Source organism: Lynx rufus, unplaced genomic scaffold, assembly GCF_022079265.1.
Source record: "Lynx rufus isolate CCGP_SWC_20201006 ecotype Redwood Valley unplaced genomic scaffold, mLynRuf1.p SCAF_1, whole genome shotgun sequence".
NCBI classification, from domain to species: Eukaryota; Metazoa; Chordata; class Mammalia; order Carnivora; family Felidae; genus Lynx; species Lynx rufus.
This window is the reverse complement of record NW_025814823.1, coordinates 147,332,496-147,351,313: the sequence shown is the minus strand read 5'-3', so window position 1 is coordinate 147,351,313 and position 18,818 is coordinate 147,332,496. Positions and strand designations below refer to the sequence as shown.

The following is an 18,818-nucleotide window of genomic DNA, read 5'->3' as shown; positions in this document are numbered from 1 at the left end:
TCAATGAGGAGTGCTAAGCCCCCTCTCTTAAAGCCTTAGACTTAAAATGGCCTAGTTTCAGGAAATGCAACCAATCCTGGTCCATTATTTAGTACTCACTGCTGTGCTGATGTGGGGACTTAACGTTGTTATCTGTTGGAATTAGCTTTAGGGAAATAATAAAAACAGCTAACATTTACTGAATGTTAGCTATATGCCTACTGTTTCTAAATACTTTATATTTATTAACTAATTTCTTAGAACACTTTTTGAGGTAGTTTCTATATTACTACCATTTTACAGATGAAAAAACTAAGGCATAAAGTAGTTAAATAATAGGTAAAAGGCCATACAGAGAGCAAGTGGGGAAGCAGTAGATTACACAGAGTTGGAAGCCTTGATTAGAGAAGTCCTCTTTTTTATCTTGGCTTTCTTGAAGATCAAACTTATGTGTTTCTCGGTCAGAATGTTATAATTATACATATGGAATATTTGCTAATATGATAAGAGAATCGTGCTTCCTATTATGAGCTTTGTGAATGGAATTTTGTCACAGTTGCAATTCAAGATTGGGAAATGGTGTGTACATTTCCTTGAGAAATTGTGTGTGTGTGTGTGTGCGCGCACACACACACAATTTCCTAGTAACAGACAAACCCAAATTTTACACCATGTCATACCTGAAGATATATGTGCCAGATCTGAAAATCTTTCAAAAATATCCAAAACTAGGGGCGCCTAGGTGGCGCAGTCGGTTAAGCATCTGACTTCAGCCAGGTCACGATCTCGCGGTCCCTGGGTTCGAGCCCCGAGTCAGGCTCTGGGCTGATGGCTCAGAGCCTGGAGCCTGTTTCCGATTCTGTGTCTCCCTCTCTCTCTGCCCCTCCCCCGTTCATGCTCTGTCTCTCTCTGTCCCAAAATAAATAAATAAACATTGAAAAAAAAATATCCAAAACTAGAGGTTACAGAGTATGACCAAAATGCAGTTTTTATAGTAAGACTTGTTCAGGAATGATTTTTGCTAGAATCAGCTTATTTTCTTCTATTATCTATTACTTTAAATTCTATACTTGCACAGTGCCTGACACATGGTATACATCGAGTAAATATAAGCTTCCTCAACATCCAGAAGAAGCCATGTTGGTGCTATAGGAATCAGTGACAAAAATTAACAGACATTTCTTAGAAAACAAAATACTGTCCAGTTTGAAATATACCTTTGGAGCAGTTTGTGAAAATGACTTTGTACTGAGGGAATTTTCATTTGCAGCATTATGGAAACAAATAAAAGAAAACCAAATATATTTTGTGAGAAAATGTTCTTTTTTAAAGGTACAATGAAATTGTTGAAAACACGGGAATAGTCTAGTCATGAGGCTATCAGTAATGAGACAGGAAAAGGCATTTCAGCCTTGTTTTCATTTTGCAAAATCATCTATCACCGAAAAGCGGTTTGAATTATCTGTCTTGTTTTCAATTTTTCCAAAATATATTCCGACAAAATAGTCTGAATTGGCTATCTTGTGTTTCGATTTTTTTTCCAGATTTAGTTCTGATTATAGCCTTTTTTTGGATTTAGATGCTTTCTCTTTGGGGAAATGAATAGCATTAAGCTCAATCTTCTCTTGCCTCTGCAAAATGAACGTAGAAAACTTGCAGGGTCATCCATTATTTTTCTCATGGAGACCTTCTCATTTTCTTTCAGGCTGTTCAGAGCCTCTGGGGATGAAATCAGGACACATACAAGACTATCAGATCACCGCCTCCAGCATCTTCAGGACTCTCAACATGGACATGTTCACCTGGGAACCAAGGAAAGCTCGGCTGGACAAACAGGGCAAAGTGAATGCCTGGACCTCTGGCCACAATGACCAGTCGCAATGGTTACAGGTAATGATATGCCCCGATTCGAGAGTCCCCCCCCCCCGAAAACAAACCACCAGAGTCCAGAGTCAAAGCCAAGTGGCAAGGGTCGTTTATTGCAGGTTCGAACCCGGTCCTCCACGCACTCATTGCCGGTGACACTAAGAGGCCCCAGCAAGGATCTTACAGCTTCTTTTATAGACAGGCACAAACAAGTTAGGGATTTTTTTGAGGTTACAGAGCTGTTATTGGTTGACATTTAAATTTGAACACTCAGCAGAACTCGATTGGTTCCCGCCTTTATTTCAAACCATTCAGCAGAACTTGATTGGTTCCCGCCTTTATGTCAGACTACAACCGGGTGTGCCCTGACTGGATTCGGGAACGGCGGGGAGAGGGGAAAGATCTTTTCTTTGCAGTTGTGAGTATACCTGGTAATTTTTCTCTTAGCCTCTCAGTAATATTTTCCAAAAACCGTTTCAACCAGCCACTGCTCCTCTTCCTTAGATTTTCTGTTGGTGGCATGAATGTTGGAGTCCTTGCCTTCATTCTAATTTACGTGTGCCTTCCTCTTTGGCTTACCTAAAATTGGTAAAACAGAAATTCCTTAGAAGCCATATTGTGGTGCTCTTTTTGCTGTGATGTGGATTTATAGATGCAGCAGATTGGACCAGATCACAATATGGACAGGTCAATGCAATCGATTATGAGAGCATTTGCATTTTAACTCTCCTCTATTCTAATGCTTCCTGTCAGTATGGGTTTGAAAGTGTCACAGCAGGATGGCAGACCACCTTGAAATCATGCTATTGACCTGCAGACTGTTCCCACAGAATCATGACTCCTGACTTATTAGCTCTTTACCTGTGGTTGCTAAGCAATGGAGCAATTTGATTACATTCTGATAAGAGAGCTTGCTTATAGCAGGGAAGCATAGATGCTGCAGTCTGTTTATCATTTGCAAATGAAGTGCAGTTATAGTCAGTGCTTTTTAAAAACAATCTTCTTGAAATGCATTTATCGTGGAGTACTTTTAAGTAGGCACAAATTTGTTAATGTCTTCTGTGGCAAAGAAAAGTAAGACAGCTTAATTCCATAATGAGGTCATTTTATTTCAAAGATAAGAGTTCTATTCTTATTGATTTTTATGCTGTATCCATGAGTTTCAAAACTGTGGTAATTCATTGCGTTTTTGAAAATCACAAAAACAATTATAATAGCACCAAATGTCACTCCTCGTGGAACCAGATTTGCCACACCTGAGTCTGTTCTAAGTCATCTGGAATATCCAATAGAATCTTTTCTGTAGAAATACTTTTCTCTTTATTTCCCTCTAATATTCTATCTGGATATTTATTGATCTGGAACTTTGTTGAGCTCTTTCATTAGCTATTATGTATTAAGGATAATTATGTGTGTTTTTCTCCTTTTAATGCTTTATGAGCTTTTCGAAGGTAGGTGTATGTGTAGACACACACACACACACACACACACACACACACACACACACACTATATTTCCCTTCTCACGATCCCCACTGCCAGCTCCCTGATCTAGGCTATCACTGCTTCACCTGGGTCTTGCAGAAGCCTCCTCCCCAGAGTTTGGTATTAACTCTCTAAAAATCTCAAATTGTAACCAGTGTGATTTTTTTTTTCCTAAAATGAGAATATGATTCTCTTACCCTCTTTCTAAAACCCTTCAGTTGCTCCCCATCAGCCTTGGAATAAAGTGCGGATTTCTTAGTATAGCCTGGAAGTCTTCACATGATTTGGTCCCATTTCATCTCTGACCACACTCTTCTAAATTTGTTTCAGTTTCTCAAACCAAATGTTCTCTCTTCCAATTCCTTTATACGTGTCTTCTTCCTAGGGGAAAGTAATGGAAAGAACGTCTCTATCCTTAGAATTCCCTGCCTTGTGTGGCTTATATCTTTCAGCTGCAGTTTGGATGCACTTTCCTCTGGCAAGGCTTTGCTACTACAAGCTCCATCCCATCCCATATCTGGCTTAGGCTCTCTCCTGAATACTGCTGTGTCCTTAGTAATTCTCTCACTGTTCATTATCACACTACATTGGAAATTGGGTTTTCGTGTTAGATTGTTCGCTCTAGGAGGGATGAAACAACATTTGTCTTCTTTGACTTTCTCAACTAGTTGTCCAGTACCAAACTGAATACCTGTTACAACACCTGATACCTGACAGGTATTCAATAAATATTTGCTGAATGAATGAATAAATGGATAAAGTGAATAGTTCAAAGTATAATTCAGTTTATTGATTTGGACCTATACAGCATATAATGTTGGTCCCCAACTGGTAAGATACTCAAATTGTAAAAAAATATTGGAAAAAATAATCTAAAATTTTATGTTAAAGATCTAGTCTTTATAATATAGGAAATAAATTTTCATAATACATGGACTTTAAGACATTTTCAAGTTCTTGAAGAAACCATGGAAAAACTTTCTTCCAATGGCAAATTAAACTGGTTCTTTGTTGCTGTATAATATTTTAACTGGATTTAGCTAATATCTTAAGTCATAATGCCATGTGGAATAGGATAAAATATTTTATACCTCCTAAGTAGCTCAGACAAGCTAGTAGATTCTAGAAATATCCACATGAAAGGATTGCCAATGGCAAATTTCTTTAGAAAGATAAAATAAAACATTTTTTTACATGGATCAGGGTGTAATCTTCAATCTGAACCTCAATCCATCACTTTTTTAAGATGGCTTTCCAACTGTCTTCTTAAAGTCACTTGCATGCTGAAATTGATTCATTCTGTTGGTGACAGATTTTCTGTCAATTCAAGGACCACTTCTTCCAGTATATGCGTATTTTTTTTTGTTTTGTCAAAACATATGCAAAAATCTCCAAGGCAAGGTAAATTGACATCTTTTCTTATATTTATTTTTTTCTTTTTTGACATCATGCAAGGATATGCTTCAGAATTGTGTCTATTTTTAGTGTTTTCTCCTCAAGAGAATATAATCTGTTCAACTGTACCTTGTTATGCTTGTTAGTGTGTTTGTTGAAGATGAGATTAACACTTTTATAGATAATGTATAGGGTGATTTTGTTTTTGAATTATTGATATACTCAGTTTTTGTTGAGACTTCTGAATTTATAAGTTTTAGCTGTGATTTTAACCAAGATGCATCACTTCTGAGAAATAGTTCTTCAAAAGAAAGACCATGTCTGTCATTTAAATTCCCTACTTTCATTATTCATCTTCTGCTAATTGACTTTTTAAGAAATTTCTTTTATGCATCAACTATGCATATAACCCTCTAATTATGAGAGCTTTACTTTGGTTTAATAGATTTTTATAAAACCTATTCAGATACTATGGGGAAATACAATTATTGTAAATAAAATCCCAAAAACATCTTTTTGCCCAGTCATTGTGCATTTTAAGGGATTCTTATGTATTCTTTTAAAGAATTCTTATGTATTCAAATATCACTTTAATGTTTTATTCTGATTATTACTCTAAGGTTTCTTCCAGTCTCTCCTAAAAGGTCAAAATCTTAGCAGTTTCTCGAGCAAATATTCTTGTGTTATTTTTTTTAGAAGTGATCGTACCTGATTAATGTCTTTGAGCTACTGTTAATCATGAAATCATTATGCTATTCCTATAAAAACATGGCAAAAATGTGTTAAGTCCACAGGCAGTCTTAAATGAGAGACATTTCTCAGACCTCTGAAAGAAATGTTCTATCACTTTGATGTGTTTGATGTTCTCTAAAACTTTGAGCAAGAAACCCTACAGTGTGTTTTCCAAAAGCCTCTGAAGGTTAAATTATAGTTTCTGTCTTTCAGAAAATCTTACCTACACCTGAATTAAAAGCTTTTAAACCAATCATTACTGACTCATAGTTGGACATTCTTTTTTGTTTTGTTTTGTTTTGAGGTTTATTATTTAGAGTGATAGAGGATGCATGCATGCAGGGGAGAGGCAGAGAGAAAGGGAGAGGCTCTGAGCTGTCAGCCTGATGCAGGGCTTGATCCCACAAACCATGAGTTCATGACCTGAGCCAAAATCAAGTCAGACACTTAACCGACTGATCCACCCAGCTGCCCCAAGTTTTGGACATTCTTCATATGTGGTTGAAATAGATTTTAATCCCCTTTATAAAAATTAAATGACATTTAACTCACTGAGATCATTTAAGATCAGATGATTACTTTCTATGGTTAGTTTCTAAACAAACGACCCAGAAATTTTGTCATATTTTAAGGTGGATTAAATCAGACAAATGACAGAACAGAGGAAGCACATAGTAGGTCCCCCAAAATGGATATCTCCCTTTTTTCTTTCTGGTGATTTGTATAATCTCAGGAGAATGTAATCTGATGCCAGCAATCATAACTAAGAATGAACATATGTATCTATATTCTTTGCCTCTTCTAGAGGGATTTTCCAATAAATCTATGAAATGTAAAGTAATATATTACTAGGTAAGTTGCAAACTGTGAGCAGTGTTAATGAATTATATACATTTGCATTTGCAAACAAAATATTCACATTTTTACCCAGGTAGAGTCAGATTTTTCAGCTCTTTACCTGGGAGTAGTAATAACAATATTAACAGCTTTAAATGAACATTATATCATTTGGCAATATTCTCTGCTGAAGTCATATTCTTACTAGAATGTTTATGTGTCTTTGTGGCCATTTTCAGTGGCTTTTCAACAGATTGAGTAAATTCCCTTCTTATTTATGCTCAGATTATACAAACTGATTAAAATTCAGCATGAAATTGAGAATTTAATAACATTCTAACAAGGGTAGAAGCATTACTGATGATAATTTTATAAATTGTGATGAAATATTTTCATCTAGTATATGCAGCTGTACAAGGAGCACTCTAAAAATTAACTTGGATTGATTAAAAACAGTTTTTAAAATAAGACATTCTAAATTCTCTTACAGTGAGTATACCATGTACGAATTCATTGCCTTATTGGTGGTGACTATAGAACTGGATAAGTTACCATCTATAACTGAATCTGCTAAAAAGTTTTTCAGATTTCATAGAGGGTAGCTTAATATAAATGACTATCAGGAAGGAAAATGTCACCAGATCACCTAGGAAATGACCTTTTGGTCTATTTCACAAGACATTTGCTAATTTAAGGTAGTCTGCATAGTATTTCAACCAAATTAGTAGAATTAATAGAGTTGTTAGCCTGCACATTTTAGTGTTGACCTTTGTCAAAATTGCAGCTAACCCTCCACAGCTTTATTTCAGTACTAATTTTGTGGAAATATGTCAGGAAGCAATTGAATTTAAGTTTTCAAGTTAAATAAAACTTATTTAATTTAGTCTGTTTCAGATTTTTAAAGGGGTTTTCTAGCCATAAAATGCATCACTTCTTTACAGCCATTAACTTCTCTTGCCCTCTGGACAATTTATTTACAGAAAAGTTGAAGGGAAATTTTCCAAGGACCTGTAGGCCACTGGAAAACATTTGGCAATGTGAAGAAATATTCTGATTTCCATTTCACTATTCCAAAATTTAATTTATAGTGAGCAATAAGCCCACATAAAGGGTTCAGTTATAAAGCATATCTAAAAGAAATCAAGTAATGGCCCAATTTATGTACTATTGTGAACCAGCTTCCATCCTTCATAACATAACATATCTGGGAGTATATGAAATGAGTCAAAGGATGTCCATATGTGCTTGGAGCATAAATCATCTTTCTTTTTTTTTTTATTTTACAATATCAAAAGGAATCTCTACCCTCCAATTAGAAAAAAAAATTGTAATTAGCAAAACAAAATTGAGTAGGATATTGACATAGCAAACACTTGGAAGGCAAAGAGAAATGCAACCAGAACTTATGTACACTGAGTGCATAGTGTGAAGTCCAAAAATCTGGTTTTGTGGGCTGATAAATCATGTCAGTGTTCTAGAATTCATTTTCTCTTGTTCATCTAAAATGTGGATATTATAGGGATGCCTGGATGTCTCGGTCAGAAGCGCATCCAACTCTTGATCTCAGGGTTGTAGATTTGAGCCCCACATTGGAGGTAGAGATTAATTTAAAAAATAATAGAATAAAATGTGGATGTTAGAAAAAAGATACCACCCAGGCAACCTTTCCCTTCTAAAAAGGGAAAGGGACTCTTGGATGGCTGAGTATCTTAAATAATGATTGATCAAGTCCAAAGTAATCAGAAAATTATCAGGATCACCAGCTAATTTCTGATGAAGTTAACAAAAAGACATCATATGATTGACTTAGTGTTGCAGATATAACCATCTAACTTAAAGTTACTCTTTTAAAAAGTTAACTTTGGGGGCACCTGGGTGGCTCAGTAGGTTAAGCATCTGACTCTTGATTTTGGCTCAGGTCATGATCTCATGGTTTGTGGGTTCTCAACGGTTAGAGCCTCACCTGAGACTCCTCGCTGACAGTGGGGAGCCTGGTTGGGATTCTCTCTCCCTCTCTCCCTCTCAGTCCCTCCCCTGTTCACGTGCATGTGTGTGTGCACACACTCTCTCTCTCTCAGAATAAATAAATAAATATATAAAATTCTTAAAAAACTGAAAAGTCAAATTTTATATTACGCATAGTATATTTACTTGATACCTAAAATAGTTCTCCTACCTTTCCACCTGTTCTAAATTTGAGTCATTTCTATGGGTTAGTGTACATCTCTCTATTAACAGTTAAAAGATAAGAATCCCCTAAGACAAAGCAATGAGACATATTAAGCCATTATGAAGCACTAATACACTAGCAATGAATATAGCAAATCATGAAAAATGTACAAAGCAGTAGATTAAGTGCAATGTACAGTTTTGGAAAGCAAGCGTCGATGGTACATAGAAATTGGATGAAGCCTTTGTGGTTTCAGAGGTTATTTTAAATGACTTCATAATTTAAAAATTCACATAAATATTTTTGAAACACCTTCTATAGCAAAACACAATGCCAGGTGCAAGGAACTGAAAGATACGTTCAGCACTGTGTCTGCCTGCATGTATGACAACTGACACCCTAATTTTCATGATTCAACATTCCGGAACCAATAAATAAAAATGGGGGAAATTGGATGCTTCAGCTTAGAACTATTTGAGACCTTTGAAAAAGTGAACAGCAGGACTTAGAATTGTGTGTGCATAACAGGCCCATTCATGTTTTTATGATAATAAGGATTAAGTGACTTCTGGTTCCTTTGCGTGCAAATGAATTTTAATTTTTGACATACTCGTTATCTTTTATTAACGAGATATAGTTTTAATGATGGTAACCATTCTCCTCTAAAAATATGAGCTGAAGGTATGCCAGTTAGTGAGACTTAGAACCCGGGAATACTGATTCAAGTAAGGTGAGCATTTGTGAGGGCTTACGTATAAGATGGGAATCTCCTTTAATCGGTGATCTTGTTTTGCCTTTAAAGGAACCCTCTCAGGGGCGCCTGGGTGGCTCAGTTGGTTAAGCGTCCGACTTCAGCTCAGGTCATGATCTCACGGTCTGTGAGTTCGAGCCCCGCATCGGGCTCTGGGCTGATGACTCAGAGCCTGGAGTCTGCTTCCGATTCTGTGTCTCCCTCTCTCTCTGCCCCTCCCCCATTCATGCTCTGTCTCTCTCTGTCCCCAAAATAAGTAAACATTAAAAAAATTTTTTAAATAAATAAATAAAGGAACCCTCTCAGTGACTAAGTTATGTCTCTTTTCTAATGAGGCCACAGAGTGTCTGAGAGGCTTGCTGAAGATTGCAGGGCCAGTCAGCAATAGAAGAGGAACTTGAAATACACCAGGAAGCTTATGTGCTAATTTTTACTAAATATTTCATAGACTATTCAGTGAGTGAGGTGACTCCTTTTACCAGGGGATATTTGTTGCATCACGATGCCCTTTCAGAGCCCAGTGCTCACCAGCATTGCCGTAGCCACTTATCTTGTCTTGAAGGAGAGATGCTGGTATTTCTGTGGATCTAGCTTGCCTTTTAAATTTGTGGTTCCATATTGTAAAAATTTTATGCCCCTTAACAGTGATCATTAAATACACACACACACACACACACACACACACACACACACACACAAACACAGGCACACGTTACATATTTTAAAAATGTAATTCTTCAATTTGTTTGGTTTAAGATAAAACTGATTGGAAATAATATGGAAATTCTAGATTTTCCTACAACTCAATGGCATGTCTGTGTACACAACCTACAGTTTAGAAAATGCTGTTCATTCAACACTCTTGGTCACAATTAAACTCACCTGGTCCAGTTGCTTTGGTTTATCCTAAAGACCTTTGTAATTTTTCCTCACAGCCAGTGGTACTATGATGACTAAGTCATTCAATGTTCATTTACATTTATGATTAAGGTCTCTCATTTATGAAGTATTTATCTGCTAGCTAATGTCAACATAAAATAAATGTGTTTATAGTAAATATCACATTCATTTTCTCTTTCACTATTGAACTAGCATTTCTGTAGGGAAAACATGCCTCTGTGAAGTGACTTTTACATCTCTAATGTCTTTGTGTCGTGCTACTATTATCGTTTACTGGTGGAGTATGTCTCCTAAAGAGTGTAGGTGCACCTAACCATGCCTGTTCCTGTATTAACCTTTGGTTAGAATCTTCTCTAAAATTTGTTAAGATGTGCATGCAGACACATCTGCCCATAGCTTCCAATTAATCACCTTCTGGAATTAGTATGTACTTCTGATAAAAATAGATATGTTTTCAGGCAGTTCTACTACCAGAATTTAGTTCTCCTGACTACAGACTCAGAGTTTCCAAAAGGTCCTTTCTTCCGCAGTGAGATTATGAACTGATAAAATTAGGATAACATATATCACTCTTTCATACTAAACATGCAGTCCTCTAAAACAAATTAAGTTTCTTTTCTCCCCAAATGATAAATTTTATGAACATTTCCCAAAGTGTACCCTGAAAAACACTCTTTCCATAAGTTCTTAAAAAAAAGATTCTGAACCGAAATATATTTAATAAAGCCTATATCCTCTTCTCTGTTCTTACTGATTCAGATGCATATTAACATAGGATCCTTAAGAATGCAATAAGAAAGAGATTTGTTTTATTTGGAGATTTTTAAACTTATTTGATTACTGAATGCTTTTCAAAAATAACTACCTTAACATCTCTAGGAACCACTATAGAATATATTCTGTACTAATTAAATTGCATTTCTGTTTACAAAGGGCTTTTCTAACAATTTTCACTGTATCCTTTTAATAATCCGGGTACATATGATTACTTGTATAAAGAATTTATCTCAAGACATGAAAAAAATATATGAGAGGTTATATGACTTAATCCTATAAATGTCAGAACTTGACCCAAAAATCCAGTTTCTCTATTTTTCATTGAGTGCCATACTTCATGGCTATTTGCATTTGACATCATATAGAATGAAGTCTAACCTTAGCAGCCTTTGTTTCATGATTTTTTTTTCACTACAGCCAAATATATGCAAAATATGTGTATTCTGAAATAGGGTTTCCAATTCACTGCATTCTTATATTTTTGTGATAGGCCTACTCAATATCACAATTTCATCAATTCTATGTCCATAACTATACAAGCCATGCATTTAAAATTGCCTAAATGAATTCAAAGCATTATTTTCACTTTCTTTTCAGAAAAAAAAATGTTTCCCATAAGCTAAAGTTAGCCTAGATGTACCTGGAGAATAGTTGACCCATGTCATGAGTAAAATCGACTCTACATTGGCCACTCAAAGCAAGGAAAGTAACATATGAACATTTTGATTATTAAGAAATATCTCACATGAGCTAAAGAGCTTAGATAGAGAAGTTTGCAACAGTACACAAATATCTAACACTGGTAAAAAAATTTTCCCTCATTTGTTGAAAAGTGTATTTGATAATTTTTTAAAACTCTATTTTCCCCTCACTTAAAGTAACAGAGGATCATCATTGAAACTTATCTTTAAATATATAATCTGTGAAATTCATCCTTCGGCAAATGTTCATACATTTTGGCTTTGCCTTATTTATGTTCACGGAGTAAAGTTCTCTTTCTTCGTTGCAATAAGAGAAGCTTTTATAACTGATGTACATTCAATTTTAATGTAGAATTCATCTCAGAATAGTCTCTGTTTTGTAGTTAAAATGGGACACTAAACATGAGCAATAGACATTCTGTAGCGTTCACCACGGCTGAACAATGGGAACTTGGAACTATGGAAGCATCATTATTTTACAAATATGTTCCTTGCAGAATTTCCTCATTTAAGGGGTCAGATTATAGTCTCTTTGAATAATATAATTGCTGTTGTTCCATGAATCTTCTCTTCTACATGGTCAGTGGCTTTTGATAGAGAAAAATATAAAGGAAACAGGTGTGTGTGTGTGTGTGTGTGTGTGTGCATATATGTTCAATAGATTCATTTGCCAATTTGCACTATTTTCTTTATACTGCTAAAAACAGATAAAAATATTTCATCTAGGTTAGCCAATAAAAGAGAAAGAAACCAAGAAACATTTACTTGTAATCATTATTAATTAGCATCTACTTATATAAAACCTTGTTCTATAGTTTTAAAATAAAAAATATAATTTTATAGATTGCATTCAAAATTGTATTAATTATCATTGTGAAGTTGTATAAAATTATTATTACCATTTTCTATGCAACATAATTAGCAAAACAAAATATGGTTAAGAGGGCTTAAAGAAAATAAAGTTAAGTAAAAGCAAGGGTAATTAAATAACTATTTTTCTAGTTAAACTCTGAGTCACCTTTCTCCCCTCTCCCAAAATCCTACCACCTATATGAGGGCTTTGTTTCTTTCCTGAGAAGCACTTAGTATTAATCCCCAAATAAATAAGATTTGATGGCCCTTCATGAGTACCACAGTACCCATCTCTTCTGTTAGGTATATGCCGGATAATGTAGAAGATGCTGTATAGACAAAATAAAGGGAAATAGGGGAAATTCTAAAAATAAACAGCTTTAAAGCCTTTAAAGGGAAAAAGCATGCCACCTGCTGCTTGTACCTTCTTGCAGGTTGGTATCAAAGTCATTTTCTCAAAGCGTGGTTTGAAGACCTACATCAAAATCAGTTGACATGGGCTGGCTGAAAATGCAGATTACCAAATCCCATCCACAGAGCTTCTGATGTTATTAGATCTGGATTAGGCATAGAAAATTTGTATTTTGGAATATATATATTCTGGGATTCTTTCACAAAGTAAAGTCTGAGAGGAAAAGAAATGGCAATTTATGGCTTGACTGACAAACATTTTTAGCTAGGGGCAACCGTTTTAATGGAACTTGCTTAGTTACTTTGAATTGAAAATGACTTGAGTATGAATCTTTTTTTTTTTTAATCTTTATTTTTTGAGAGAGAGAGAAAGAGACAGAGTGTGAGTGAGGGAGGAATAGAAAGACAGGGAGACACAGAATCCGGAGCAGACTCCAGGCTCTGAGCTGTCAGCACAAGCCTGGTACAGGGGCTCAAACTCACAAACCGTGAGATCATGACCTGAGCCAAAGTAGGATGCTTAACCGACTGAGCCACCCAGGAACCCCAGATATGAATCTAATTGCAGTTTAGGATTAGATGTATCCTGATAGGATACTTCAAATTAAGGAAATGTCGTGGTACCAGTATGCAGAATCAAAAAATTCAGGCTTATATTGATCTGACTTTTATTAAATGAATGAGTCCAACAACAAATCTTTAGTTTCTCCTAACTACATAGTAAATAACGTACATAAAGATGCATACATAGAACTTTATCTAAAATCTAAAAAAGGGGAGCCTCTATTGGGTTTTGTATCTCCAGTGTTCTCTTGTTATGAGCCATATATATATATTATTATTATAATTATATATATACTATATATATTATTATATATATTTAGTATTAAACCATATATGTGTTTTTATATTATATACAATATATATAAATTATATAAATATACATAAATATTATAAATATATATATTTAGTATTAAACCATATATATGTTTAGTATTAAGGCTCTAGTATATAGACTTATGGAACTTGAATTATCAAGGATTTTAATAATTAGTCCTTCAATATTCCTAATAATGACCATGAGATACTCCCAGTTTCTAAAGTACCACTTGTAGAGAGTGAAATATTTCAGTGAAGATGGAATATTAAGTTTTACTGTTTTTGTCTCATGGAGAGGCTTTGTTGAAAGTAGATGTTTGATGCATGTTGAAAGTCTGTTGAATAATATTTTCAAAAATTGTCAATGTATGTGCAGTTTATAGGTAATTTTAAACTAACTGATATATTTGGCAAAAAAAAATAGTATTTCGCAACTGTTAGAGTGATAGACTCTATATAGCAAAACTGGGTTCAGACTCCTTCTCTGCCACTAATTCGTTGTGTGACTCTGACTCTACCTGTTAGTATTGCAATACTCTCATTTTCTAAACAGGAATAATAGTGTCTATTTTATAGGATTGTGTTAATATAGGTAAAGTGCTTAACATAATCATGATAAAAATATTATTTATTATGTTATTAATGAAAATAATCCAGTAACCAGTGAAACTGTGTACATTGTCTTCTTTTATTTAAATTTGCCAAACAAAATACTCAATGCTTAGATAAGAATTCCAGGTACATGATGAAGAGCTTTTCGGTATAAGGGGGTTGCAAGTATTGCATAGGACATACTGATACATACACACACCAAAATGTTGTTTATCTGAACTTCAAATTTAACTGGACATCTTGCAACTTTTTGATGAATCCAGCAACCCTATTTTTACTCCTTCATATTTGATTTCTTTATCCTGGTATCTCTTCTTGAACTAAGTTATGATGCTGATATAGTGATGATTTAATCAATAGATAATGGTTTTAATAGATTGCTCATCTGTAATTGTTTTGCTCTGTGCTTCCATTCCAGATGAATAGACATTGCAGAGCCAATAGTTTATATGCAATAGAACACATAAATGTACTTAAATTGACCTCCGCTTCAATATTACAAATCCCTATTTTGTTCTGGGATTAAAAACAACAACAACAACAGCTATATTCTGGTTCTTCTGTGCTTCATGGATTTCTGGGGACAAGAAGAACCCTTTGGGCTTCACACATGCTACCAGGTGATACACTCTGGAAGTCAGTCTCTCTCACTATCTAGGACCTCACTATAATATTTCCCATCATGAGAATTGATCCAAGTTGCCAGGAATGTCCCTGAGTGACTCTTAATGACATTTGGGATATTGTGTCTATAGTGTGTAGAAATTACCACTAGATGGCATTTAAGATCCTCAAAGTTTTTTGGCTCCATGAATTCATATTATAAAAAGACACAGTTTTTATGACCTAAACTCAACTTTTGATCCCTTACATACTAGCTGTATGACACTGGGAATTGTATTTTCCCCCTGAGCCTCAGTTTTATTCATTTGGGAAATTTAGTAAATGCCCACTCCACAGAGCTGTTGGAAGATCAAATGCCATCACGTATATAAAACATTCTATACGGTGCCTGGAATGGGATAAGTGCCCCATTTGAGCAGTCTTTCCTGCCCCTTCCTCAGCATTTTAAAACAGAAACTCTAGAAATTGGCAGTACTGGAGGTAATTTTGACCCCACATCCTCTGGCTGTATTATATTTAATCAAAAGACAAAAGTAAATGAGGAAATAGGCTACTTTGTATCCTACTTTTTTAATCAGCTTACTTCATATATTCCAAAAGTCGCCTAGATTTCTGGATTTTTCCATAATTGTTCTACTTAACTATCTGAATAAGTAGATTGTTCATTGCTTTTATCTATCTATCTCTCCTTCTTCTGGGAAGTCATTTCCTATGGGGAGCTTCCAGTCTAACTAGGTATTATAATAGAAGCTACCATTCCACCCCACAAGCAGAATTCCTCAGAGAAGAGTCCAGAACTTCCTTGTAAATGGGTTTAAAGAGGCATCTTGTTGGAATTGTCCAGGAAAGGTGGAGGCAGAAATAGAAGACATTCCCTTAAGCTTCACTTGCAAATCAAGCATGACAAAGTGATTATTTAGATTGTTTTGTGGAGAGATGAAGGAAAAACCAAATATTTACAATCACCTTGGAGTAGCAAGTCCTGGGAGCCACCACTCTGCACTCAGATATGAAATTGGAAAACAGGCTGGCCCCTTCCTGCCACATGAAGAAAGCTACTCTAAAAGCATGAAGTGAAGAAGAAAGTCCCAACCCACTTTGCTCTTTCTTGAGCTCACTATTCATATTAATGGATAAAAATTATTTTTGGCATCTGCCAGGCCATACTAACCAATAAGAAGTGGAGAGTGCCAAATATTTAAGAAAAATTCATGGTGTAAAAGTCCTTATGTTTTAGAAAAGCCTATTTACTGATCGTTTTGGGATTGGTTTTGTTTGTTTGGTTCTAGAAGTGTACGGAAACAATGACAGAAGGACAGTATTCTGCCTATTGTTCAGGTCTTGGTGGGAAAACTCAACAGAAAAATAGAAGACTTGAAAAATTCTATCTATAAATAATATCACAAATTAAAATGCTAATCAGATTTAAATATAGAAAGTATAGAATCTCTTTAGGAAGTTTTATTCTTTGAGTTTTTTAATATACTAAAATCTGTTTATATAGAGCATAAATATATTCATTTCCAAGGTGTTTTTTAATGGATCAAATAAATGCAAAACATATTAGAGAAATCTATCTTAGTCCTTACTATTGCCTTTATAGTTTTGAAAAATTTACCTACTTTCAATATGTCCAAAATAAATTAGAAGTAACAGCTATTTCCTAGTAAAAGTAAAATAAATCAGACTTATTATTTTTCTACCACTTTACCCAATGCATATAGAAACAGAAAGAAAATGGGCAAATGAACAAAAGTATTAAACTGGCCAATTAATGCTAATTAGGAGACAGCTGTATCCAAGACCTTCAAGTTTCACTCATCGGAACCCCATACTTGTTAGGATATTATATTAATGAGGCAAGAATGTAAAACATCCACATCTCAATATGTTAAATTATCACTTTTTTTTTACATGGAAATTTAATTACAAAATTTTAGACTACCAAGTACTGATTCTAGCTTATTATCAAGTGACACATGATACCTGTTGGAGATATCAAACGTGGAAGATTATATTATTGTTCAAAAGATCAACTGCTACTACTCCCTTGCTGTTCTCCCCTCTGAAAGAGGACAATAAACCTTCTCACCAGATGACTTCATGCTTTGCCATGGGACTTACCTTGGTCAATGAGTGGGGACTGAAGTGATGCCTCTTTCATCTGAGTGGAAGATTTTGGAAGTGGAAAAAACAGATAAGGAGTCCTGACTTGTATTATAAAACAACATAGGAGCATGACATACGTCACTGTCGTGTAGTTTCATCTGACCACCACCGCAGTCCCATGAGGCCAAAAGGAAGTCAACCAGCAAGTTCTTTAAATTTTTGTTCTTGAAACTAAAGGGTGGAAAGTATACAAAATAGGAACACGAATACTTATCTATAGAGTTGTCCTAAGCTTTAAATTACATAACACAGACGTACTATTCCGCAAAACGCCTTATTCATAGTAAACCCTCATTAAACAGTTAATGATAAGAAGAATGAACATGGTGATAATTATAACACTGTTACTCTGGACCTCACCCAAAAGGAAATATTTGTCAGTGAAGTGGAATTGATAGGAACTGGGTGAGAAAGCAAACATTTTATAGTATTAATGATAATGACTGCACAAAATTAGCTAGTTTGCAAAGAATGTTTCAACAGAGGTTGCAGACCAATAGCAGTGGTCTGGATTCCAATTCAGCCCAGTTTTTATCAGATGGCACTGGGGAAATTTTAAATTTTTAATTTGAATGGCTTACATGGGACATATGCCCTCTCAGTCACCATAATCCACCACTCCCTTTTAACTTTCTGAATCAAAATCGCCATTTGTTATGTTACATATAGGCCTATTAAGACATTTAGTTTGATCAAGACCAAAAGAAGTTTTATTTTAGTTGATTTTAAAATAACCTCAGATAAAAAAATAGCCCCCAGCATTTGATCATTCTTAAGATATGACTTAGAGAAAACTAAGCTCTTTTTTTTTAATTAATTTATTCATTTTGAGAGAGAGAGGGAGAGGGAGAAAGAGACATCGAGTGCAAACGGGGGAGGGGCAGGGATAGAAGGAGAGAGAGAATCTTAAGCAGGTCCATGCTGTCAGCACAGAGCCTGAAACGGGGCTGGATCCCACAAACCATGAGATCATGACCTGAGCCTAAACCAATTGTCAGATGCTTAACTGGCTTAGCCACCCAAATAAGCCAAAACAAAGCTCTTTAAATTATAATTTGTATGTGTCATTCTGTCCTATTTCAAAACATAAGACAGAGAGAGGTGCCAAATGCCTGAATGAGGACTTGAGACTGAGAGCTGTTGCAGAGCCTTGCTTACCAAAGCCAAGTGACTGAGCAAGTTCAGATGAGTAGGAAAGCAAAGAATGATGAGCAAAGCTTGAAGATAAGGCAAATAATTGTGAGTAATGATAAATACATTCATACACACGTACACACACATAACATAGCCCAGGTATTAGCAGAGAATGGGCACAGTGACTATGACACCATTGATGGAAATTTTGTAGTCTAATAAGAGAAATATTCATCAGGAGAGATGTGTCCGAGCAGGACCTCGGCTGAGGAACCATGAACCAGAACTAGTTCCAGGCTCCAGTAATGCAAAAGCTTAGTAGAGCTGGCCTGATTCTGGGAGCAGACACATGGAGACAGAGAAGGAGCCCTGTGGGAAGAAACAAGAGAACATCACATTCTCAGAACAAGAGTGAACTTGGGCCACTGTCTCCTCACAGGATGTATGTGCACCAAAGTACCCCTTCCTCTGAGTGCACCAGTAAGGCCATGGCATTTGGCGAACTGAACCCAGGAAGCTGTTCAGCCACATTTCACTCTCTCAGC

The 18,818-nt window shown here is 35.4% G+C and overlaps 1 protein-coding gene across 2 annotated transcripts in view; it reads left to right on the top strand.

Moving 5' to 3' along the window:
• EDIL3 (EGF like repeats and discoidin domains 3) overlaps positions 1–18,818 on the top strand; it is a 418,330-nt gene that overhangs the window by 317,305 nt on the left and 82,207 nt on the right. For both annotated transcript variants that reach the window (XM_047071243.1, XM_047071314.1), the window contains one exon: positions 1,685–1,869. In XM_047071243.1, the coding sequence (XP_046927199.1) occupies positions 1,685–1,869 (185 nt within the window). The remainder of the gene's footprint in view (positions 1–1,684; positions 1,870–18,818) is intronic.